The sequence below is a fragment of the Canis lupus genome, chromosome 22 (assembly GCF_011100685.1).
Source record: "Canis lupus familiaris isolate Mischka breed German Shepherd chromosome 22, alternate assembly UU_Cfam_GSD_1.0, whole genome shotgun sequence".
In the NCBI taxonomy this organism is placed as follows: Eukaryota; Metazoa; Chordata; class Mammalia; order Carnivora; family Canidae; genus Canis; species Canis lupus.
This window is the reverse complement of record NC_049243.1, coordinates 272,639-293,155: the sequence shown is the minus strand read 5'-3', so window position 1 is coordinate 293,155 and position 20,517 is coordinate 272,639. Positions and strand designations below refer to the sequence as shown.

The 20,517-nt window shown below is 55.4% G+C and overlaps 1 protein-coding gene across 6 annotated transcripts in view; it reads left to right on the top strand.

Annotated features, from left to right (window-relative positions):
- WDFY2 (WD repeat and FYVE domain containing 2) overlaps positions 1-17,192 on the top strand; it is a 162,455-nt gene extending 145,263 nt beyond the window's left edge. For 3 of the 6 annotated variants that reach the window (XM_038569411.1, XM_038569410.1, XM_038569408.1), the window contains exons 7-10: positions 8,215-8,320; positions 11,769-11,870; positions 12,575-12,705; positions 12,798-13,053. In XM_038569411.1, coding sequence (XP_038425339.1) covers positions 8,215-8,320; positions 11,769-11,870; positions 12,575-12,705; positions 12,798-13,038 — 580 coding nt within the window. In that variant the 3' untranslated portion in view covers positions 13,039-13,053. Of the gene's footprint in view, positions 1-8,214; positions 8,321-11,768; positions 11,871-12,574; positions 12,706-12,797; positions 14,759-15,030; positions 15,140-15,900 lie in introns of those variants that run through there. The other 3 variants (XM_038569406.1, XM_038569409.1, XM_038569405.1) reach the window with 3 other exon arrangements.
- The last annotated feature ends 3,325 nt before the right edge of the window (positions 17,193-20,517 follow it).

The following is a 20,517-nucleotide window of genomic DNA, read 5'->3' as shown; positions in this document are numbered from 1 at the left end:
CATCCCTGTAAGTGAAGAAAAAGAGGAGCCAAACACAGTCCTGTTTAATAAAACTCCATTATTATCTAATCTGCGAAGCAATTCCTGTCACGTCAGGTTCTCTCAGAGAAATGAGATGCCAGTTTTGAGTGAAGATCAGTAATATTTGTTGGGCTCATTCGGATTAGCTCGGAACTAGTTTTATGTTTGCACAGTGGTTAGTAAAAACTGCAGGAAATTTTGCATGACCCATCCAGAGGCTGGTAAAGTAGGACAGTGCTCAACGCCCCACCACGGTATCCTCAGCGCCCTTGTGCAAGCTGTTGGTCGGGATAGTTTGGTAAGAAAGGAGAAGCTGTAAAGTGGAAATACAGCCTCTCAGCCCCAGAAAAATGGAACCAGAACTAACAGGTCTTCCAGTTTCTAAGGAATACAGAGCTGGCCTTTTGGAACATAGAACAGGCCATACCTGGGAGGCCATCCTGACAATCCACACCCTTAGGACCTAGGGGGTGGCAGGCTGGTGAGACCAGGAGCCGCCAGCGGACACTGGCTTCCAACAGGAATGGTGGCAGAAGGCCTTTGCCTGGTGTCACCCAGTCTGCGTGGGTGTGAGTGCTCGAGGTGGAGTCAGGCTGGGACTCACAGAAGGGGGCGCAAGGAAGGGGCCATGGCAGCAGGCGAGAAAGAGCCACAGGGCCACTTTGACCGCCATTCCTCTGCCCCGAGAGTAGGCCACAGGATTGGTGTTCAGTGATCATACTTTGTCAGAGAGCAAACACAGATACATCAGTGGAGTCTTGCAAGAACCCCGTACGTGTAGGAGGGAAGCCAGATGTCCTCTTTTAGAGGAGAATACCGAGTCCTCAGAGGCCCCAGCTGGCGACGAGGCCTCCTAAACCTTAGTTGAGTCCGTCCGGCAGAGAAAGCTGCTTGCTTACGGCCTTCTTGGTCTCCCGTGCCGCGCTGGGTACTGGGACGCACCGAGGCGCCCGTGGACGGACAGAGGGTCCCCACTGTCCTCCGTGATGGCTTCCGTCCTTCTACTCTGGAGGACAGAGAGTTTCTTCTTGGGGCCCCAGGCTGCCCCTTGCTGTCCTCCAGTTCCTCATTTTCCTACCTTCCCCCTGCAGCGTGACTACTGGTGGTTGAAGCTCCAAATCAGTGAGCTTGGCAACGAGGCAGAGCTGACCGGGCCGGAGACCCCCCAGACGGGTGGGCCTTTCCACCTTGTGGGGAATAGCCAACCATCATGTGGAGGGAAATAGGACATTTTTGCCAGGAATTTGATTTGGTGATCAAGGGATTGGATCCCATTTTGAATGGAATAAAAATCCCATCAAAGCAGAGCGAGCTTTAGCACTAGAGTGACGAAATGTCTCCAGGTCCAGGGGGGAAAAGCTAAAGTATACTTCTACACTATATTAGCTGCATTTGCAACGTTTAGGTATTTTTATTCCCTGCAGCAAGTGGAACACGGTTGTGTGCTGCTAGCTCTGTGCAAGGAAAGGCAAAGAAGCGGTTTCAGTGTCAGGGACCAGATACACCTCCGAAGGGCCATCACCGGTTGGCTGGGTATTACAGAGGCATCAACCTGGACAGCTAATGTCCCACGCCCGTGTCGAATCGAATAAGGATTGGGCTTTTTACATCCCTTTTTATTCTTAGATAATGCCTAGCATTTCATGACCAACATTATGACCATAATTTCCCTTTCTTTTTTTTTTTTTTTTTTTTTTGAGATTTGATTTATTTATTCATGAGAGAAGACACAGGGAGAGAGAGAGGCAGAGACACAGACAGAGGGAGAAGCAGGCTCCATGCAGGGAGCCCGACACGGGACTCGATCCCAGGACCCCAGGGTCACGCCCTGGGCTGAAGGCGGCGCTAAACTGCTGAGCCATCCGGGCTGCCCATAATTTCCCTTTCTAACAGCATTTTTCTTAGGCCTCTGAGACCTTGTGGCAACCTAATTTAATGGTAACGTGGTTTAAAGCACAGGTAAAGGTCTATGCAATTCTTGGGGTGGAATCTTCCCCAAGACTGGGATCTGTAGGTCCCAGAGGATGTGGTCACTGTCCTGGCTCTTGGTTTTCCTTTTCAGACCTTAGCACGTGTAAGACATTTGTTACGAGCATCTTCGAAGCCTTTTGGTAAAGAAAGGGGCTGTTCATGAATTTGGACCTTTCCGTCCTTATCAGGTAAATTGCGTGTAGAGTGAGGAAAGGAAGTGGAATTCTCACACTCATCCTCTTCTGGGTTTGGGGAAGGACAGCAAGCCTTCTCTCTTCGAATCTCAGATTTAGGAGCATTTCTCATTGTAGAGAGTTATTAGGATACAGGGGAAGAGATGTCTTTTCCATTTCTAATTGAGCTAAGTGCATAACAGATCACAGAATTAGAAATGAGGGTTTGCAGAGAGGCTAGAGTCTTATCAGAGGGGAGGTGATATATACCGTGTGGCTGTTAGTCGCTGGCCTCTGGGTCAGGCCAGGCGCATCTGAGCCTGCCCTCGGCTAATGGCTCTGTAGGCCTTGGCAGGACTCTTCATCTCTCTGATCATCGGTATTCTCATCTCTAAAATAAAGATAATATTGGAAAGAGAAACCCTCAAAGATGATCAAAAACCGTAAATTATAAAACGCATGTAAAATAATCAGCATGAGCCTTAAGGGCTAGGAAGTGCCGGTTAACAAAAAATTATTCTTGTTAACAAAAAATCATGGTGATTTGAAAATCAGGCTTTTGGCTCAGAGTCCTATTTCTCTCTGAATATAGCATTTTGAATGGAAATCGAGCCACGTGAACCTACTCCCTCTATTTGTATTCAACATGGGTTTCCTGAGCTCCGTCCATATACCAGACTGTATAGGCACTTGGGATGCAAGGGTGGCTGGGACGACAGTCGCTTACTACACGGAACGGGCTCGATGCCTCAGAATGGGGTAAAGGGGCGACCGCGTGCCGGGCTGACTGAAACTGGGGGTCTCCGTGGAGGGGCCGCTCTTGGTTTGGATCTCGGGGGATGAACAGGCTCTCGTAGTTCTCAGGATCAGTACCGTGTTCTCAGGAAATTGCAGGGGGACCGAAGGGCAGTGGCTAAGGTGAACTTGCACCTTAGCCAGTGAATCAGCCAGGTGTTGCTGGTCGGGATAGCGCGTGCTCCCAGGCAGGATCCCTGAGTTCAGGTCCAGCCTGGCTGCGATCAGGGGTTCCTGCGGCGGCACATCCTCCCCGGCTCCCTTGGTGTGAGCTGACCCAGGTGTCCCGTACCTGGAAGACCTCGTGTGTGTGGATTACTCCCAAGCCTTTTCTGGCGCCTGGAGGTTTGGGAGGCTGATGACTATGAGTCATGTCCGCACCCCCGCCCCCGACCCTCAGGAGGTGGAAGAGGGCCCAGGTTGACATTTGGGCAGATGTTAGCTTATGTCTGAAACATCTGTTTCTATGAAAAGGACAAAGGCTTCTCCACCCTTTTTCCTGAAGGAGCATCAGACGCAGGACCAACATCCAGGCACACAGGGCCCCGTGCTTGGATGTGCCCCACGCTTGGGCTACTGTTGTGTGCCGTCACCATCTTGTCATCATGCTGCCTTATATTTTCATTTGTCATCAGGACCCCCAGATCACGTATCTGCCTTACAAGACATATGTTCCCTCTAGGGCTGGTGAGAAAGGAAATGAGGCCATCCCTAGTGAGTGTAGGCTTTGCAGATGGTGGGTCCTGGTAGTTGTGAAAGTGAGGGTGTTGTGCACCGGTAAGAGCACTCGCAGTGCAATACGTGGAGCTCTCAGCCGTGAGATAATAGCCGGGTTTGAAATGCTTTCTGGTATAAATGCCGCACTGATGTCAGATGAAACACGAATGTAAGAAGAAGGTGTCTCCTATTCTTTATAACCCTTAATCTGTGAACCTGGAGAGGTTCTCTTACCTCGTTTTTAACTGCAAGGTGGTTACACGGTGAATCCTTAAATCAAGAAGTCCCTGAGCAGCTTTATTACAAAGCTTGGAATCCAGCATTCATCACGGTGCTCCACGCTCCTGTGCTGGAATATGAACAGTATTGGAGCCCCATAAATTATGTATTTGTTGCCGAATGTTGCTGCCAGCCCAGAGAGGCAAAGCAGTTCCTTCTGTGGCTTATTTTGGTTTTACAGGATCACTGATGCGTATCAAGATGCCTTAACAAATGAAATGCATTTGGAATCCCAGGGTTATGAGTCTGCTCGACTAGATAGAGCTTCCTTCTTGCCCTTGAAAGGCAGAAGGGTGGCACTCTGTACTTGACGACGTGTGAAGTGACAACCGAGGGAGGGAGGACAACAGAGTACCTGTCGGAGACTTTATATTAGTCATTAACTAATAAAGGAGCGAGATGGTACAGCCGATTGAGAGGAACATCCAGAGAGCGGACGTGTGCGTAGGCAGGGGAGAGTGGAAGTGAGTGCGGCCTAGGTCGATCCACCTCTCCTTGGGGGGCACAGCGGAGGGGACTCCTGGCACCTTCACCAGGAAGGCGCGTTTGCGATCCTACCAGGGATACAGAGTCATACAATAGCAGGGTTAGGTCGCTGCCAGGTGAGGGCACTGTAGCCAGGTCGCTCAGGAGGGCTGCCAGGTGACACCTGATCCTCCAGTGAAGGTGCCAGAGCTTTTGGTCCATCTCCTTCTTTCACCGCATCTGCCTGATAGTCCTTCCCCCGTCCTCTCCGGTAGGACAGTGATCTCCGAGGTTATTCTTGACCACAGAAGAAGGTTGGTCTCGTAAGGTTCGGCCTAATGGTGGACGTTGTGTGGTGTGAGTGTTAATCATACAGGTGTTCTTGGCTCGCTTGGCAAGTGTAGAGCCACACGGTGTCAACCGCTGTCAGGGCCACACGTCCGCTCCTGCCTGGAAGTGTTTATAAGGAATCCTGGATCAGGCTTTTCAAAGCCTCTGCTGTTTGCTATACCAAGCCTCGGAGACCAAGCCCCGAATGTTCTCCGCCATATGTCACCCATAGTACTTAGGCCTTGGTTGACCTCCTCGAGGTTTCCAACATTGGCCAGGAGCCTGGCCTGGTCGTTTCCTTACCACCGATAAGGCCAGGACCCTGCACACCCGATACGAGGCCGGTTTTCCTAGGAGGGCTTTGTAGCCACTGGTTCCACAGGTTCGAGCGGCTCGTCATATCTGACTCAATGAGCATCGTTCTCTAATATGACGTTCTAGGTAAGGACTTGGTCGCCCGACCATATCCTGTGGCTAGGTGCTAACAGCATATGAAATAAATATATTGCCATTAAAATTAAGGGGATTCAGTATTACTTTCTGGATTCTGGAGGAATCATTGAAAACTGGGCATCATTTTTTAATGTTTCTATTTAGCTTATAAAAGCAGAGTTTACAAGATTGTAGGTTAGAGAGAGGATAAAAAGTAGGAGAAAAGGCACCTCCCATATCCAGAAAACAGAAGATTAAAACGTCAACATTATAAATTGTAAAATAAAATTTTAAAAAATCTAAAACAACGTCATCAGTATTCCCAAATAACTACAGTAAAATGTCCCTCCTCGGTGCATCCAGGCCTGTGTACTTAATTCTTGTTCTGCTGATTCTTGGTTTAGCAGTCTGCGTTCACGAAGCCATCTGCATCCAGACTAAAAAGAATCCAGAAATCCAAGGAAATCTTGACTCAGTCCACACACACGCACAGCTTGAAACTACCTAAGCAATGTCATTTCTGTAGCCTTTGCCGGAGTGTCTATCCTTTGAAAGATCAGTATTTTCAGATACTTGGTACATTTAAGTCCTTTTCCTTGAGACTCTGAGGTTGTCCTCTCTGGCCTGTAGCTTATAGCAGAGCCCTCAGGCAAGCATCAGAGTACAACAGAAATTGTCTATAGATTATAAAGACTTCAGTGGTTAGGTTTTTTTTACTGTGACAAATAGTGATCATAATGAAGGAGAACAAAATTCTCTATGGAGACAGCCTGTGTAACGGTGTCCTGAGAGATCTGATCAGTAGTCCCCTGGAGGGGAAAGCATAGTGTAGACAATGAGAGCTCTGATAAACCTCCAGGGTCGTCCCACAAAATATGCAACCTCAAAAATACTTACTTAATAAAATTTTATCTATACCGACTTGACCTAGGGAAGGCCGAGCATGTCTTCTGATAACTGTTCCCATGAAACTCTTAAAATAGCAACACAGCAAACAAATACAGCTATTTCTAGCATCTCTCTTTTCATAGGGCAAAGGAGTACGTGTTTACAATTCCCAAGGATCCCTCTAGGAAATCTCAGAGATAGTTGGAGGTGCAGGAAGTATCCTAATTTCTTTATTCTGTTTTTTCAAAATATAGGGTACGGCCTAGGAAGGCAAAATCAAGAGTTGTCAAAGGTGGTGTGGGGACTTGAACCGAGTCAACATAAAGCTCTGAAAGTAATGTGGTGACACACAGAATCTGTGCTAGCGAGGCAGATTTTATGGAAGGTGAAGAGCATTCTTTTGCAGTGTAGTCAAAGGCATTAATCCGTAAGGCAAGGAAGCGAGCCAACAAAGCTGAGGGAACTGTGCCAAGATTTTAATACATTTTATAGCCCCTTTTCCAGACTCGAGTATTATAAACCAAAGCAAATAAAATTCACTTTCCAAGTCTTGTCCTTCATTTTTCTCTCCTATTCTAGAACAAATTTCTACTTGACTTCAGAACTGCCTTTCCCATCCATAGTCTCTCAAAAACGTACAATGGAGTTTTCCAGAGGCTGTGTGACGAGTGGTATCAGAACAAATGCAGAAAGAGATGAGTATCTGCCTCTCGTCTGTTAAGCCAGACATTAGAAAGACTTGCAGAAATGTTAATGTCATTTTTGTCATCAGAATTTGTCACTTTGGGAAATACAGTTAATTTCCACCAAATATACGTTATTTATATTAAAATAGAATGGATTTATCATTGCAATTTTCAAATTAATATTTTTTTAAGTTCTCAGATTTGATTTCAAATACAATAAGTATTAGTAGTTATTTCTTATTTAAACCAAAGCTCTTCGGTGTCTTTAAATAAGTTTTAAGAAGGTAAAGGGGTCCTGAAATGGAAAAGTTTGAGAACCATAGCTTTTAAGACAAAACTACCCTGGTTTCTCTTTTAAAAACAAAAGCCTTAAATGCATAGCTGTATCTTGTTTCCATTATTGCCTTTGGCATAGTCTAAACCACCCATTTTAGATATAATTAACCAGAGTAACTAACTTATATTTCATAGAGAAAATTGGGAGGAGGGAGGATGTGGATAAGTGAGAACTGTCTGCCACATACAAGCATTTTAGTAGATTGGCAAAGCTCGTGAACGCCTAACAACAGAAATCTCCCCTGCAGTCCACACCACTTGCACGTCTCCGTAAGGCAGCAGAAACGATCGTGTTCACTGGTGTGACTCGGCTAAGTTACAGCCTCTCTGTAAACGTAGAAGGTAGCGGGCGGGGGGTGCTCAGTGGTTGAGCCTCTGCCTCTGGCTCAGGCCGTGACCCCGGGGTCCTGGGATCGAGTCCCATGTCGAGCTCCTTGCATGCAGCCTGCTTCTCCCTCGGCCTGTGTCTCTCTCTCTGTGTCTCTCGTGAATAAATAAAATCTTTTTTTTAAAAAATGAATGAATTTATATGAGCACTTGTTTATCTTTAAGCCAAACAGAACAAGTTCTTATAATTTAGAAAGGATTAAAATCTTAAAAAAAAAGAAGAAATTAAAAAATTAAAAACAAAGAGCAGGGTGATGTGATTTACTGAGGCCGTCTGGCAGTAGGCTGGCGCTCCGGACTCGAGAGGGGAAGGCCTTACTGAACTGCAGTCGCGGACACCAAGCTTTCACTGCTTTGGTCGCACAACCCCGGATGCAGGGCAGGAGACTCGAAAGCACACAGGTCACCAGTCTGGGTTGCAAGGGGCTGTCCCCCTTCCCCGTGGGCTCAGAACTCTTCATCGATTTGAGCTCAGGACAGAAAAATTAACAGAATCACCCAAGAAGCCCTATCCCCTGCTCCCTCGCCCCCTGGGCCGCGTCTGGAACCTTCTGTTGGTGATCCCCAAGGTGTCACACCCTGGAACCCAACCCTCCGTGGTGGCTGCCACCCAGGGGGGAGTAATTCGTCAGCTGTGTATGAACTAGAAAGAAAAATAAAGCACAAAATGGGGCTCGGGGGCAGTGGGCGCTGACGGCCTCCGCGGCGGCCCCTAACCCAGCTTTCTCCTGCAGCGACAAGGTCCAGGCCCTGTCCTACGCGCAGCACACGCGGCAGCTCATCTCGTGTGGCGGAGACGGCGGGATCGTGGTGTGGAACATGGACGTGGAGCGGCAGGAGGTAGGCCCCCGCGGGTCCAGACCCAGAGCGCCCGGCCTCCCCTCCCGCGCAGCTCTTCCTTCTCTCGCGACTAAACCGCGGGGGACGCCTGTTGTGTCAGAGAACTAAATAGTCTAGTGTCCAGGGAAATTCCGTCTTCCCCTCACCCCTCGCGGGGTGGCAAGTAACGTTCACGAAATAGTGACTTCGTAAGAATTTTGACCGAGACTAAGGGGTTTAGACCGAATCTGTTGCTCCATCACAACCAAAGTTCGGGTCAGAGAGAGGGAACCAGCTGTTTTCGGGTGATTATCCCTTAACGTGCCCCGGGGACACGGAAAACTCCAGGGTGTTACGTCAGCCAGGGAATGGTGGCGAATGCGTGAGAAACGGTACCTGACGAAGTAAGAGCCCTTGGCTTGATATTACTAGAAATATCAGAAATAACTATTTTTGTGCCTCTTAGGAGTCACACTCTAAACCGTTCTCCAGATGTACATACGTACCCTGCCATTTTCAAGGCTACATTTAACTTTTCCCACAGCATTCTGTTCGTGTGAGTTTTCTTTTCTCGTCTTTGAGCGTCGTAACCACGGCTGTGTTTACCGAGTATCCCCTTGACGGGGACTTTGAAGTTAACCATGATCTCACTTCCCTAGAATTATGCTGGGAGAACCTTCCCTTTGACGGTTCGGTCCGGTCAATCTCCTTTCAGGAGAGTCGTCACCGTATCCACCCTGTAATGCCTTTCAAATGCCAGTAATTAAATGCTTAAGAAGATTAAGGCCTGACTTGCTCAGACCATAAATCCGTGGGAGTTCTATTAGTAACTAATTAAAATGATCATTACTGTTAGGAAGTGGGGTATTGTAGGATTTTGCTTTTGAAAGTATCGCTTGGCCCCCTTGGGATAAAGGCAGGGAAATCGGTACAGCGCACGTTGGCCTCGCCAGCCAGGCCGTGGGCCCGTGGATTCTGCACAACAGCCCGCTGTGGGTGACGCAGTCAGCCCTCCTCTGTCCCAGCGTCTTCCCAGGCCGCCGGACCAGCCCAGGAGCGGGGGCACCGCCCCGCTCTTCTCCCCTGGTGCCCGCAGCCCCTGCCCCTGATGACAGAGGCCCAAGGGAGGGTAATGACGGGCTTTCCAGAGACGAAGCAGGAGGATGATGGGCAGTATGTTGAGGCGTCTTGCTTAAATTATGCCTGTTGACCTGCAGATACGGGCACTTGCAACTCGTTGGCTATCTAGAATCTTCCTGTGCAGGGGATTCAATGATCCGCATGGGGTGGAGAGACGGTCACAGCCGTTTTTTGCAAGTGTCATGTTCTATGAGGCTAATTCCCCTGAGGTGTATGTGTGGGGAGCTCCTGGGTCACCGGAGGTGCAGTGCTCACCCCAGGAGGCCGGAGCCCTGAGAAGAAGCGCTCCCTGTGCCGGTAGACTTTCTGGAAGAAAAAGTACAGGAGAGGACTGTCGAAGCCTGTTCGACGGTGTGAATGATGGGATCACGGTTGCTGTGAGCTCCACGTCAGTGCTGGGTGTGCAGGAGGGGGCGACGGTTGTTGGCTGACTTTCCCAGCGGGGAGGCTGTGGAAGGACGTAGCGCCGGAGGATTGACGGGCCCTGGCTGTGCTCTGAGCAGGACAGGAAGCACCGCGACCAAGGCAAGGTGAAGAGGAGAGCGCCTGTGTGCTGGCGCTCGGGAGCAGCAGGGGCAGCGGGAGCCACGGTGGCCGCGGGCGGCCCGGAGGCTCAACAGGTGTTTATATCGTTAACGAAATCCATTTTTCCTAAAACTGAATCATTCTGTAGGAGCATATGTAACACATGCTGGGTGTAGCAGGGTCACAGAGGGCTGCTTGACGGGTAGGAAAGGCGTCGGCCACTCCCAGTGCCGCCACCCCGGGAGCAGCACCTGTCACGTGTTGGCAAAAACCCTTCCTATGGTTTTCTCTGCAAATACACGTGGGCAGGGTTTGTTTTTTAGGTTTTTGTTTTTTGGGGTCTTTTGGGCAAAAATGAGGTCATACTGCATGTGCGGATTTCTTTTTTTTTTCCCCCTTGCCCAATCCTTTCCCTTTCCCCTCTTCATAGCCACCCACAGTGATGCCTTTGGTGTATGTCCTGAGCCTGTATGTATCCTTATAAAAGGTGTAGCGTGTGTGTGTGTGTGTGTGTGTGCGTGTGTGTGTGTGTGACAGTTTCCTGTGAATCCTTCTGATTTTCCTGCATCGTAAGTGTGTTGAAAAATCACAAGCACAGATACGTCTTTAAGGGATAAAATGTTTTTCCTGAAAACTCTGTTATTTTGTTAAAGCTGTCCTTAAACCGCTTAGAGCTTGAAAATCACAAAGCAAATCAAGGCTTGCTTCTTAAGGACTCTTTGGTTTTAACAAAATAGGCCAAGAATCGGAACTCTTCAGATGTCACCTCTTTACTCTTCTTTTTTGGGACAAGGTGTCGCCTTAGGTTCATTTCTGCTTGTAGGTAGGAGAATAGGCTAAGTCCCCCCGTCTGTTCTGCAAGGTCTTCAGAAAGGGACGGAGCTGAGAAAAGCTGTGCTGACGTCTGTTGAATCTTGGACAGAGGGGCTGACCTGTGTTTCCACATTTCTCGGTGTGCGCTTGGGGTCTGTTACAGTGAGCATCCCGTGGATCCAGTTGGGGTCCCTGGAACTCACTTTTGAGAGACCCTGGGGCTGGATATATTTTCCCGGGTTCCTTGGGTCCAGTGATACGTGCAAAGACCGTGCGTCTGCCACGCGATGACTGTGCGGAGCTGAGCGTGGACCCCGGGGCGCACGGGCAGGAGCGTAGTCCCGGAAGGTTTACAAGGAAGCGCTTTAAGCTTAACTCATCCTTTTAAACCCATGCAACACTGTGAACAGGCGCAGAGTGGGGTGAGGTCCACAAGGCAGGGGCGGAGTCTGCACCTCGCTGGGCCCTGCGGAGAGCGGGAGCGGGCAGGCCTCCCCGTGGGCGCCCGCGGGTGCTTCCAGCCGCCCAGGCAGCCTTCCGCCGCAGGCAGGAGGTGCAGTTGTAACGCTGATGATGTCATAAGCAGCCGGAGCAAATAGGATCGCACACGCCCCGAGAACACGAGACCAGGTCAGCCTGGCTGTCGGGCCTCTGCGCCGTGGGCCCCCGCCCGCCCCGCGCCCTTCCCCCTCCTGGCCCCCTGCCTCTGCTTCTCGGGCCTTTGGGCTTCCGCTTATTTAAACCATCGATGGCACTGATATTTCCTTGTTTAGTCCTGCCCGATCAGGGGGAGCTCCACGACGGTAGAGATCCTGTTGCCCACGCGCCCCCACCCCCCAGGGCGCAGCACACGGTGGGCGTTCGGTGACTGACTGAGAAGTCCCGCCTCTGTTCCTTGCGAACACCTGTCGGTCCTTAACGTTCCTCAGCATCGATGGCTCTGTGTCCCGCCACTTCTCAGTGTGGCCTGTCGTGTGCTTCACCCCACCAGACCCCGGAGTGGCTGGACAGTGATTCCTGCCAGAAGTGTGATCAGCCTTTCTTCTGGAACTTCAAGCAAATGTGGGACAGTAAGAAAATTGGCCTGAGACAGGTGGGTGATAGGGATCCCTCGTCAAGGTGGGACAGAGTGGGACCAGCCCGCCTGCGGGCGTGGAAGAGCCGTGCGCCTCCAGAGTGGGGCCGGGGTCCGTTACTGCCCGGGTCGCTCTGCGGCGGCATGACCCTCCTCCCCCCATGTGCACCGCGGCTCATTCCTCCTGGTTTCGGCGTCTGGAGGGACTTGTTCCAAGGGCTTAAGGGATAGGGTTTTAGAATTCTAGCGGCATCTCCAGAAATACACCTTCCATCAGAGGGGCCTGCTCAGTTCACGGCGCTAGCGAACCATGAGATTACAGGAGCGGTGTTTATTTCCTCTGATGACTTCACTTTCCCTCCTGCCACAGATTGAACGGGGTTCCCTTCACGCTCCCTCATCCGGCGGCATCTTCCCTGGGGGCGGCCCTTCCTCACTATGCCCAGCTCCCAGATAACCTGACCAGGGCGGTCCTCTAGGGTTCACAGGAGCGACAGCTGGGAAGGACCTGGAATGGGCAGTAGGGGCCGGGGTGGGGAGGCGGGGGTGGGGGGCCGTGGTGACACAAGCAGAGGTGTCCCAGCAGCTCTGCATTTGCACAGAGAGCCCCAGGGGACACCTGTGTTCCCTCGGTCTCCCGGGCGCCCTTCGTCTGACCTCCTGCCCTGAATGCCGTCCAGCGCGCCTGGAGCCACAGCAGGCCCTGTGCTCTCTCCCTGCAGCACCACTGCCGCAAGTGTGGGAAGGCCGTCTGTGGCAAGTGCAGCTCCAAGCGCTCCTCTATCCCCCTGATGGGCTTCGAGTTCGAAGTGCGGGTCTGCGACAGCTGCCACGAGGCCATCACCGACGAGGAGTGAGTGCCGGCGGTGCCACGTCAGGGTTGGGGGGGATGTGGTCGGGAGGCCGCACTCAGCAGCGCCCCACTTCCTCTGGTTTCAAATACAGACCGTGCGGGTGGCAAGGCCTGCTTTCTGCCAAGAGGTACGTGTCCTCTCGTGCGACAGGGAAGCAGAGTCCGCACGGAGGATTCCTGTGCTCTGTGCTCTTCTCCACCGCGGGGGACGTGCACTGCAAACCCTCCCATCCCTTCATTCCCTTGAGGGTTGCTCGGGACTGCAGGAACCCAGGCTGCACTTTCCAGCCCAAGTTCATATTTTTTTTAAGATTTTATTTCCATATTTATTAGAGAGAGAGAGAGAGCGTGCGTGTGCACATGTCCAAGCAGGGGGAGCAGCAGGCAGAGGCAGAGGGAGAAGCAGGCTCCCCACCGAGCAGGGGGCCCAATGTGGGGCTCCATCCCAGGACCCGGGGTCACGACCTGAGCCGAGGGCCGACACTCAACCGTGGAGCCCCCGGGTGCCCCCACCAAGCTGGTATTCTTACGGGGCTAAGTCAGCCCATGGGCTCCACAGGCTGCATTTCTCAGGAGGAGCTAAGCCACTTTCCCCAGGAGCCCAGTACTTCCGGCTGCTCCATTGTAGTCTTGTGGTCTTGTCTTGCCGATGACCTACGACCTCAGCTGGCTGCACGGCCGTGGGCCCTGGGGCGCACGTGGAAGGGTGCATCTGCGTGACCCCCTCAATGCCGCGAATGGCCGACTGCCCCAAACGTAAGCAGAGCACTCAGCAGCAAGTTCCCCTTTTAACGAACGACGGCAGGATCTCCCAGGAAGCTCGTCCGCCCAATTCTGTGAAGATTTGCTAAGGAGAAGCTTGCAGGCTCCCCCACCTCGTATATCGTAGAAGCGTTTCAAGTGCGAGGTGGGTGTCTTGGAACAGCATGTAAGTAGGAATGTAGTTAAGATGCACCACAGGAAGTCAGCGTTTAAAGGAAAGTCCTGGCAATTAATAAGCCAAAGCATCCTCTTAATGGATAACCCTAATTTATGTGTTTTTTCATTCTTACTTATCCATAGCAAATATAAATTAAGATGCCCTTGCATCAGCAAGCATTTATGTTCATTGATTATTTTCCGCTCATCATATGTGTTGAAATTAATAAGAGAGTTCTTCGTATTAAATTAGAGAGCTTGCAAGAGACTTGTGAGATATTGTAAATTAATTATTCATGTTGTAGATAAAGACACAGACCCAGAGAGCCTAAGCAACTGCACGTTAAGCTCAAATCTTGAATTCTAAATGTTTTAAAGTGATCGTCTTAGGATCCTGAAGATCTGTTCTGCAGACCTAGCCCCGGGCCACCACTGGCTTCGGAGAGCCCCTGCAGAGGGGCCTGATGGCGGACCTGGCACCTCCTCCCCCGGGTCCCCGTCTCTTCTGCGCCCCCGGCATCGCCTCCTGACCACCAGGCAGGTGGTGGACCACAAGCCTTCTCACCAAAAAAAATTGCATCATTTTAAAAATACTAATGTTTGCTTATGGACTATTTGACTCGTTCAAGTGTTGGAATGTCCTGGAAAGAGTAAGCCTGCAGCTGCCCCAGGGAGATGAGGAGAAGGCACGGGCTGCTCGTCAGCGGGGATGGTGACAGTATCTGAGGCTTTGTAACAGCTGTGCTCTTGGGTTTTTTTTTTTTTAAATAGGCACAGGTAGCTGTTCTCCCAGAGGGTCCTTCTGAGACTTGGCAAAAGCACGGAGGTGTTTGTTTTAGGACTCGTCAAAGACAGAGATGGAGGTTTTCATAGACTCTTATCAGGGCAGCTAGTGGTCCCAAGACTTGGGGGAGCGTCGTCATCTCTTTCCCATTTCGGAGAAGACAGGAATCCTTTTCACTTTTTAAAACAAAAAGGGGCTCCTGGGTGGCTCCGTCGGTTAAGGGTCCAGCTCCTGGTTTCGGCTCAGGCTGTGATCTCAGGGTGGTGGGATCCAGCGCCCTGTCGGGCTCCAGGGTCAGCGTGGAGTCTGCTTGAGATTCTCCTCCCCACCCCACCCCCCAACCCTCCACCCCCGCTCTCCCTGCTCTCTCGCTCCCTCTCCCCCACTCTCCCACACTGTCTCTCCCACTCTCTCCCTCTGTCTCTCTCTCCCCCCTTTCTCTCTCTCTCTCCCCTCCTTCTCTCTCTCTCTCTCTCTCTCTCTCTCTCTCTCTCAGATACGTAAGTCCTGGAGCCCATGTGGGGCGGGTGTGGGGGGAGGGAGGGAGGGAGGCCACCACCTCCGACACTGTCTTCTCTCCTTCCTGTGCGGCCCCGCATCGCTTGACGGCCTTGTTCCCGCAGACGCGCGCCCACGGCCACCTTCCACGACAGTAAGCATAACATCGTGCACGTGCACTTCGATGCCACCCGAGGATGGTTGCTGACTTCTGGAACCGACAAGGTTATCAAGGTGCGTCCCTGGGTCTTGCAGCCTCGGCTCCATGAAGTGTGTGGGACTGCAGCATCATGAGGCCCATGCACAGGAGCACACCGAGGGCACACGTGCCTCCTGGCCAGGGACACCGCCATCTACTGAGACACACGCGGGCTTCCCGGTGCCTAACGTGGGTCACATGTGGAACAGACAAGTGGGTAGAGGCCAGGATGGGGGAGAGGCCAGGATGGAGGGAGAGGCCTGGATAGGGGAGAGGCCAGGATGGAGGGGAGGTGAGGATGGGGTAGAGGCCAGGATGGAGAGAGAGGCCTGGGATGGAGGGAGAGGCCGGGATAGGGGAGAGGCCGGGATGGGGGAGAGGCCGGGATGGCCACGAGAGCTGGGCCATGGGAAGGAAGCGGCTCGGCGCAGAGAGGACTGGCAGGGGCGAGTACCAGCTGGTGTCTGCCGGGTGAGGGCGCTGATCCAGAGGTGCGGAGCCGGCCGCGGGGATGTGGTGCCGCCGCAGGGCCAGGACAGGAGGCCCGCCAGTGACAGCACTGCTGCCCGGGCACCTCCGGCCCCTTCTGGGAGCAGCAACAGGCGCGGTGGTTGAACCCGGAGGCCGCCGTGACTTCCAGCAAGTGCAGCGTAAACCCTGGGAGCCTCGGCTCCTCTGTTTTTGAAAATAGGACCCGTGGGGAGACTGGGTGAGAGGATGGGGCGGCCGCGCTGTGGGAGAAGCTGTGTCCCCAGCGCCACCGAGTCGCCGCTCATGCCCGCCTGTCTCTCCGCAGCTGTGGGACATGACCCCTGTCGTGTCGTGACGGCCCTGCAGGCGTCCGAAGGCCGAGCTTACTCTACAGCCGTCACCGGAACCCACACCTTCCCGGGGCTGCGAGTGGACGCGGAGGCGCTCGGAGCCGCGGCCTGGCGGGCGTGTGTGCATGGCCCCGGCGACGGGCCTCTACAGCCTGTCCCCACAATAAGACGGAAGATAGTTTTTGGCAAACGGTGCGCGGCCCGGCTGTGCTGCCTTGTTGCGAGCATCTGAGAACTGCGTGGGCTGAGCGCGGCCCGTCTCCCTCCCCTCGGCTGTGGCCCCGCTGCTGGAGGCTCTGCGGCCTCGCGGCGTCTGTCGGCTCTGGTGAGGGAGCCTCCCGCCTCGGCCCGCCCAGCTCTGTGGGCAGCGTCTCCCCCCCCCCCCCCCCGCACCCTCACCTGCGGTCGCCCGCGTGTTGCTGTCCACTCTCTCCCCAGCGTGTCCTCAGCTTCCACACACGCCTCCTCCACCGCGGGATGCGGGGGCCCTTGGTGGGGGTTTCCACTGACTCCCTGAATCACCCGAGGAGCGATCCCCTTGGGTGCCCGCCTCGGCCTCCGCCCTTGCCCCCCCACCCCCACCTCGCGGGAGCACGTGACCACCTTGGAGACCCAGCTCTGGGGCCTGGGTCGTTGTCGCCCGGTTGGAGGCTCCCAGCCTCGGAGGCTCCCAGTGTGGTTCACGGGCTCTTCCCCGAGCGCCACACTCCTAACACGCAGCAAAGCAAGAACCCAAACCCCAGGGCCTCCTGAAAGCAGCGCCTGTAAGCTGTGTCCCCCGCGACAGCCCCTTGAACGTGAACGCGCTCCCTACCCGGGCCGCGCCCTGCCATGCCCCGCGCCGTCTCTAAACCTAGAGATCTAAACATTCTCCTTCGTGTACTTTAGCAGAACGCTTGGCACGCTTTCTTACTACACCGGTGTGATCCGAGACGTGAAAGGTACCGAGTCCGACGGCTCAGACTCTTCTGGTTGGGAATTATTATTATTTTTTTTAAAGAGGGCTTTAAAAAGTGACCCCAAAGAATTCTAATTTTAAGGAAATCCAACCAAACTTGATCAAGTGAAACACGCGTGTGCGTAGTGGACCCACCTCGAGATGTTGAGGTCCATTTTAGAAATGTCGTTTCCACCTGGAGAGAGACTTGCTTAGCTGCAGCGTGTGCCGTGAGCCCTGGACACGTCGCACCTGTCGGGGCCGTCGGGGTCACGGAGTCCTTGAGCATCCCCGGGCTGAATAAAGGCCAGTCACTTGCCCTTCACTGTCCAAGCGTCCACGTGATCTGTTCCCTTCGATTTTGACAGTTTCTTGGTGTTGGAAATGCTCCCTGTTTCTTTCTTTTCTTTCTTTTTTTTTCTCGAAAGCCATTTCCCCCCTCGTGGTTACTAATCCCCTTCCTTTCCAACCTGGGAGAAGCCCTGCGCGCCGTGCCAGGCCGCCGGACTCCCGTTCTCCGAGGACCCGGGACGCTGAGTGGCACCCCCGGGCCGCGTGGCCACAGCGCTGGGGAGCAGGCTCCGGCCGCAGCCGCTCGCGGGAGCACACTGGAAGCTGGTACACGCGCGTACACACGCACGGAAGCAGTCCCACGAGCCGCCTCCCCGGGCCCTCCCGTGCTCCTTGCGGGCCCCGAGTCAGAGCCGTTAGGACTAACCCAAGCCTTTCCCGCACGGTGGTGAGAGCTCCGTGAGGGAGTGAAACGTAAAACACTCAAATATCCTGGACTCCGAGCTGCTTGCCAAGCCGACCGTCATGGGGAACCACGTGTTGGGTCACAGAAACGAGTGGGGCTCTCCGTCCCCGGGTGGTGGAGGGGGTCTGTGTGCGGAGAGGGGGACGGGCAGCGCAGCCGCACGGCGGTGCCCAGCGAGCCTGCCGTGGACCCCAGGTGGGTGCAGGGGAGCTCAGGGCACTCTGGGTCCCCGGGTCCACCGTGGGCGCCCTGGGCTGCCACCCTGCGCCCCGCTGCAGCGCCCACCCGCCAGCACGGCTGTGCCCCAGCCCGCAGAGCCCCTCAGAGTCGGAGCCACCGGACGCCTCATCGGGGAGGGGAGCCGCGGCCAAACCCCCGGGTGCCTCTTAGTGTCCACGGCTCCGCCCCCTTCTCCGTCCCCATCCCTGCGGGTGCTCGGATTCCTGAAGGACTTCGCGAGCCAACCGTGCTCGGTCCTACAGTGAACCCGGAGCTGGACGACGGGCGTCCCCGCCGTGTCTGTGACTCACGGGGCGGAGCGCGGGTGGCGGGTCTTCGCGCGTGTTCTGGGCGGGCCTCCCGCCCTCGGAGTGACAGCGCCCTGCACTGGCCTTCCCCCGCCCACGGTGGCTGCCAGCGCCCGCGTGCCCGTTGGAATCGCACCTCGCGGGGATTCTGCTCGGTTACTTCAGCGCTTCTGACAGGTTGCGGCGAAGCGGCCACACGGCACCTGCCGCGCCCACGCTTGTTCTTCCTTGGTTTACCTTTCCCTAGTTCACTCGCACGTGAGTGATCTTGATCTCACTCGCTAGGGTGTGTGGCCTGGGGTGAAGCCAGCGCCTGCCAGAGCAGCCTCGCGCCTCCTACGCCACCGGCAGACGTCACTGGAAGAGCCGATGCGCACGCGGGTGGGGAAACGGCCACCCTCGGGCGCAGTGCACCTGCTGGGCGCCCGCCACGGGCCGGCGTGGATCTGGGCTGGGCAGAGGCCCCCGGGCCGGGGCACGGGTCATGTCGGCACCGGGGGTCCACGCAGGGACAGGAGTGTGCCCGGGGCCTCCCCGGGAGCCCCGCACACGGGGCCCGTCCCTGAGCGGGAAAGAGCTGGGAGCCGAGGGTTGGAGGTGTCACGGGGGCAAGTCCGGCAGGGGAGTGACGAGGTGTGCAGAGGACACAGGGGTTGGGCTGCTGCCACCACAGGGTGGGCGTGACCTGGGGCGGGGGCAGCTCCCCGTGGGCCGCGAGGGGGCCGCTGGTGGAGAGTCAGGCCTCTCGCAGCCGCCGCGGCTGGGCCGGTACCTGGGGTTGGTTGTCTCCCCTTTGGGGAGACCCTGTGCTCCTCGGAAGATGACCCGCGGCAGCTACGTGTGGAGCTCCCTGGAGGCACAGCCCCTCCCCGGCTGTGTCTGGGCTCAGGCTGCCGCGTGGACCTGGCCGGGAGCACTCATGCCCCAGCCTCGTGTCACCGTGTCACTGCGCGCCCCTCCCCCCACTCCTCCCGGCAGGTGCCGCCTCCTCTGCTCAGAGGCCTGCAAAGTGCCAGGCAGCTCCCCGCGACCAGGCCTGCCCCCCAGGGCGTCCAGCACCCCCCCATGACCCAGCCCTGCCCCCGGGGCATCCAGCACCCCCCCACCTGCCCCTGCCCCACAGGGCATCCAGCATCCCCCCCCCAGGTCTGGCACGGTCTAGGCCCCGCCGTTTTCTCCCTGAGCCGTTTCCCCTGAGCGCCCAGGTACTGGACGCCCGTGACCTGCTTCAGGGACACCCACGTTGGGCTCCGCACCCGGGAACCACATACAGAGCAGCCCTCGGGCCTCTGAGTTTGTCACCTTGCCCTCCCTCCCTCAGGGCCTCCACCGAGCGGCCTTTAGGTCCCACGCTCACAAGCAGCCGCTAAGTGCAGAGGCGGCGGGAAGCGGACGGGGTCCCTCCCTTGAGTTTCCAGGGGGCGGGGGCGCAGCCGAGCAGGGCCTGGCCAGGTGCTCACCTTGTGTTTTTAAGATTGTGCTCATTAAAAAAAAATAAATTAAAAATAAAAATAAAAACGATCGTGTTCCTTAGAGGGAGGCAGGCTCCCCGCCGAGGAGGGACCCTGACCACCCCAGGAGCCGGGACCACGGCCGAGCCCCAGCGCCCGCGATGACGCCCCGGGGCCCCTTCCAGCCCAGCACCGGCTGCGGTTGTGCCCCAAGGCCCCGGGGGGAGGGGAGGAAGCCCGGGGCTGCCGCTGGCAGCCGGGTCACACGCGGCATCTGCCCCTGGCCTTGGTCTCCCCTGGTGCTCAGGGCACCCGAGGGGTGAGCGGTGGTACTGAGGGCAGCGCGTCCTGCCCACACGTTTCCCGGTGGATGCGACAGCAGCCTTGGGTCAGCAGCGTCCCCGCGTGTGCCGCGGCCCGAGCATGTGTGTCGCAGCCACCGAGTCTCTTCGACGCCGGTGCCGTGCTTTTCACGTGACTTTGTTTTCATCATTTTGCAAAAGAAAATGTTCATATGCAGAGTACAGAGCTGTCAGGACCTGCCCCGGGGAGGTGCTGGCCCTGCGGTCGCCTGCCTCCCGGCGCCTGTTGCTGTGCCGTCTCCTCCTCCGCGCCATGAGGCTCCCCGAGGGTCGGGTGCAGGAGGCCTCAGGCCCCGAGCTGGGACATCTCCCAGGCCAGGGCGCCGCAGAGGCCACCGCGCGGCCAGGCTCCCCGCCAGCAGGGCCCGCCCGCCGGACCCCGCAGACTCCTGGCTGCCGATGTGAGGTCCCAGCAGGAATGTGCCACCACGCTAAGGCGTCCGGCTCCACGTCCACAGGCCGCTGGGTGTCACGTGCCCTTGAGCTCTGCGCCCGGCCTGCCTCCCCTCACAGCGCAGCCCTTGCCACGTCGGCAGCCGCGCTCCGCACCGTGTGGTC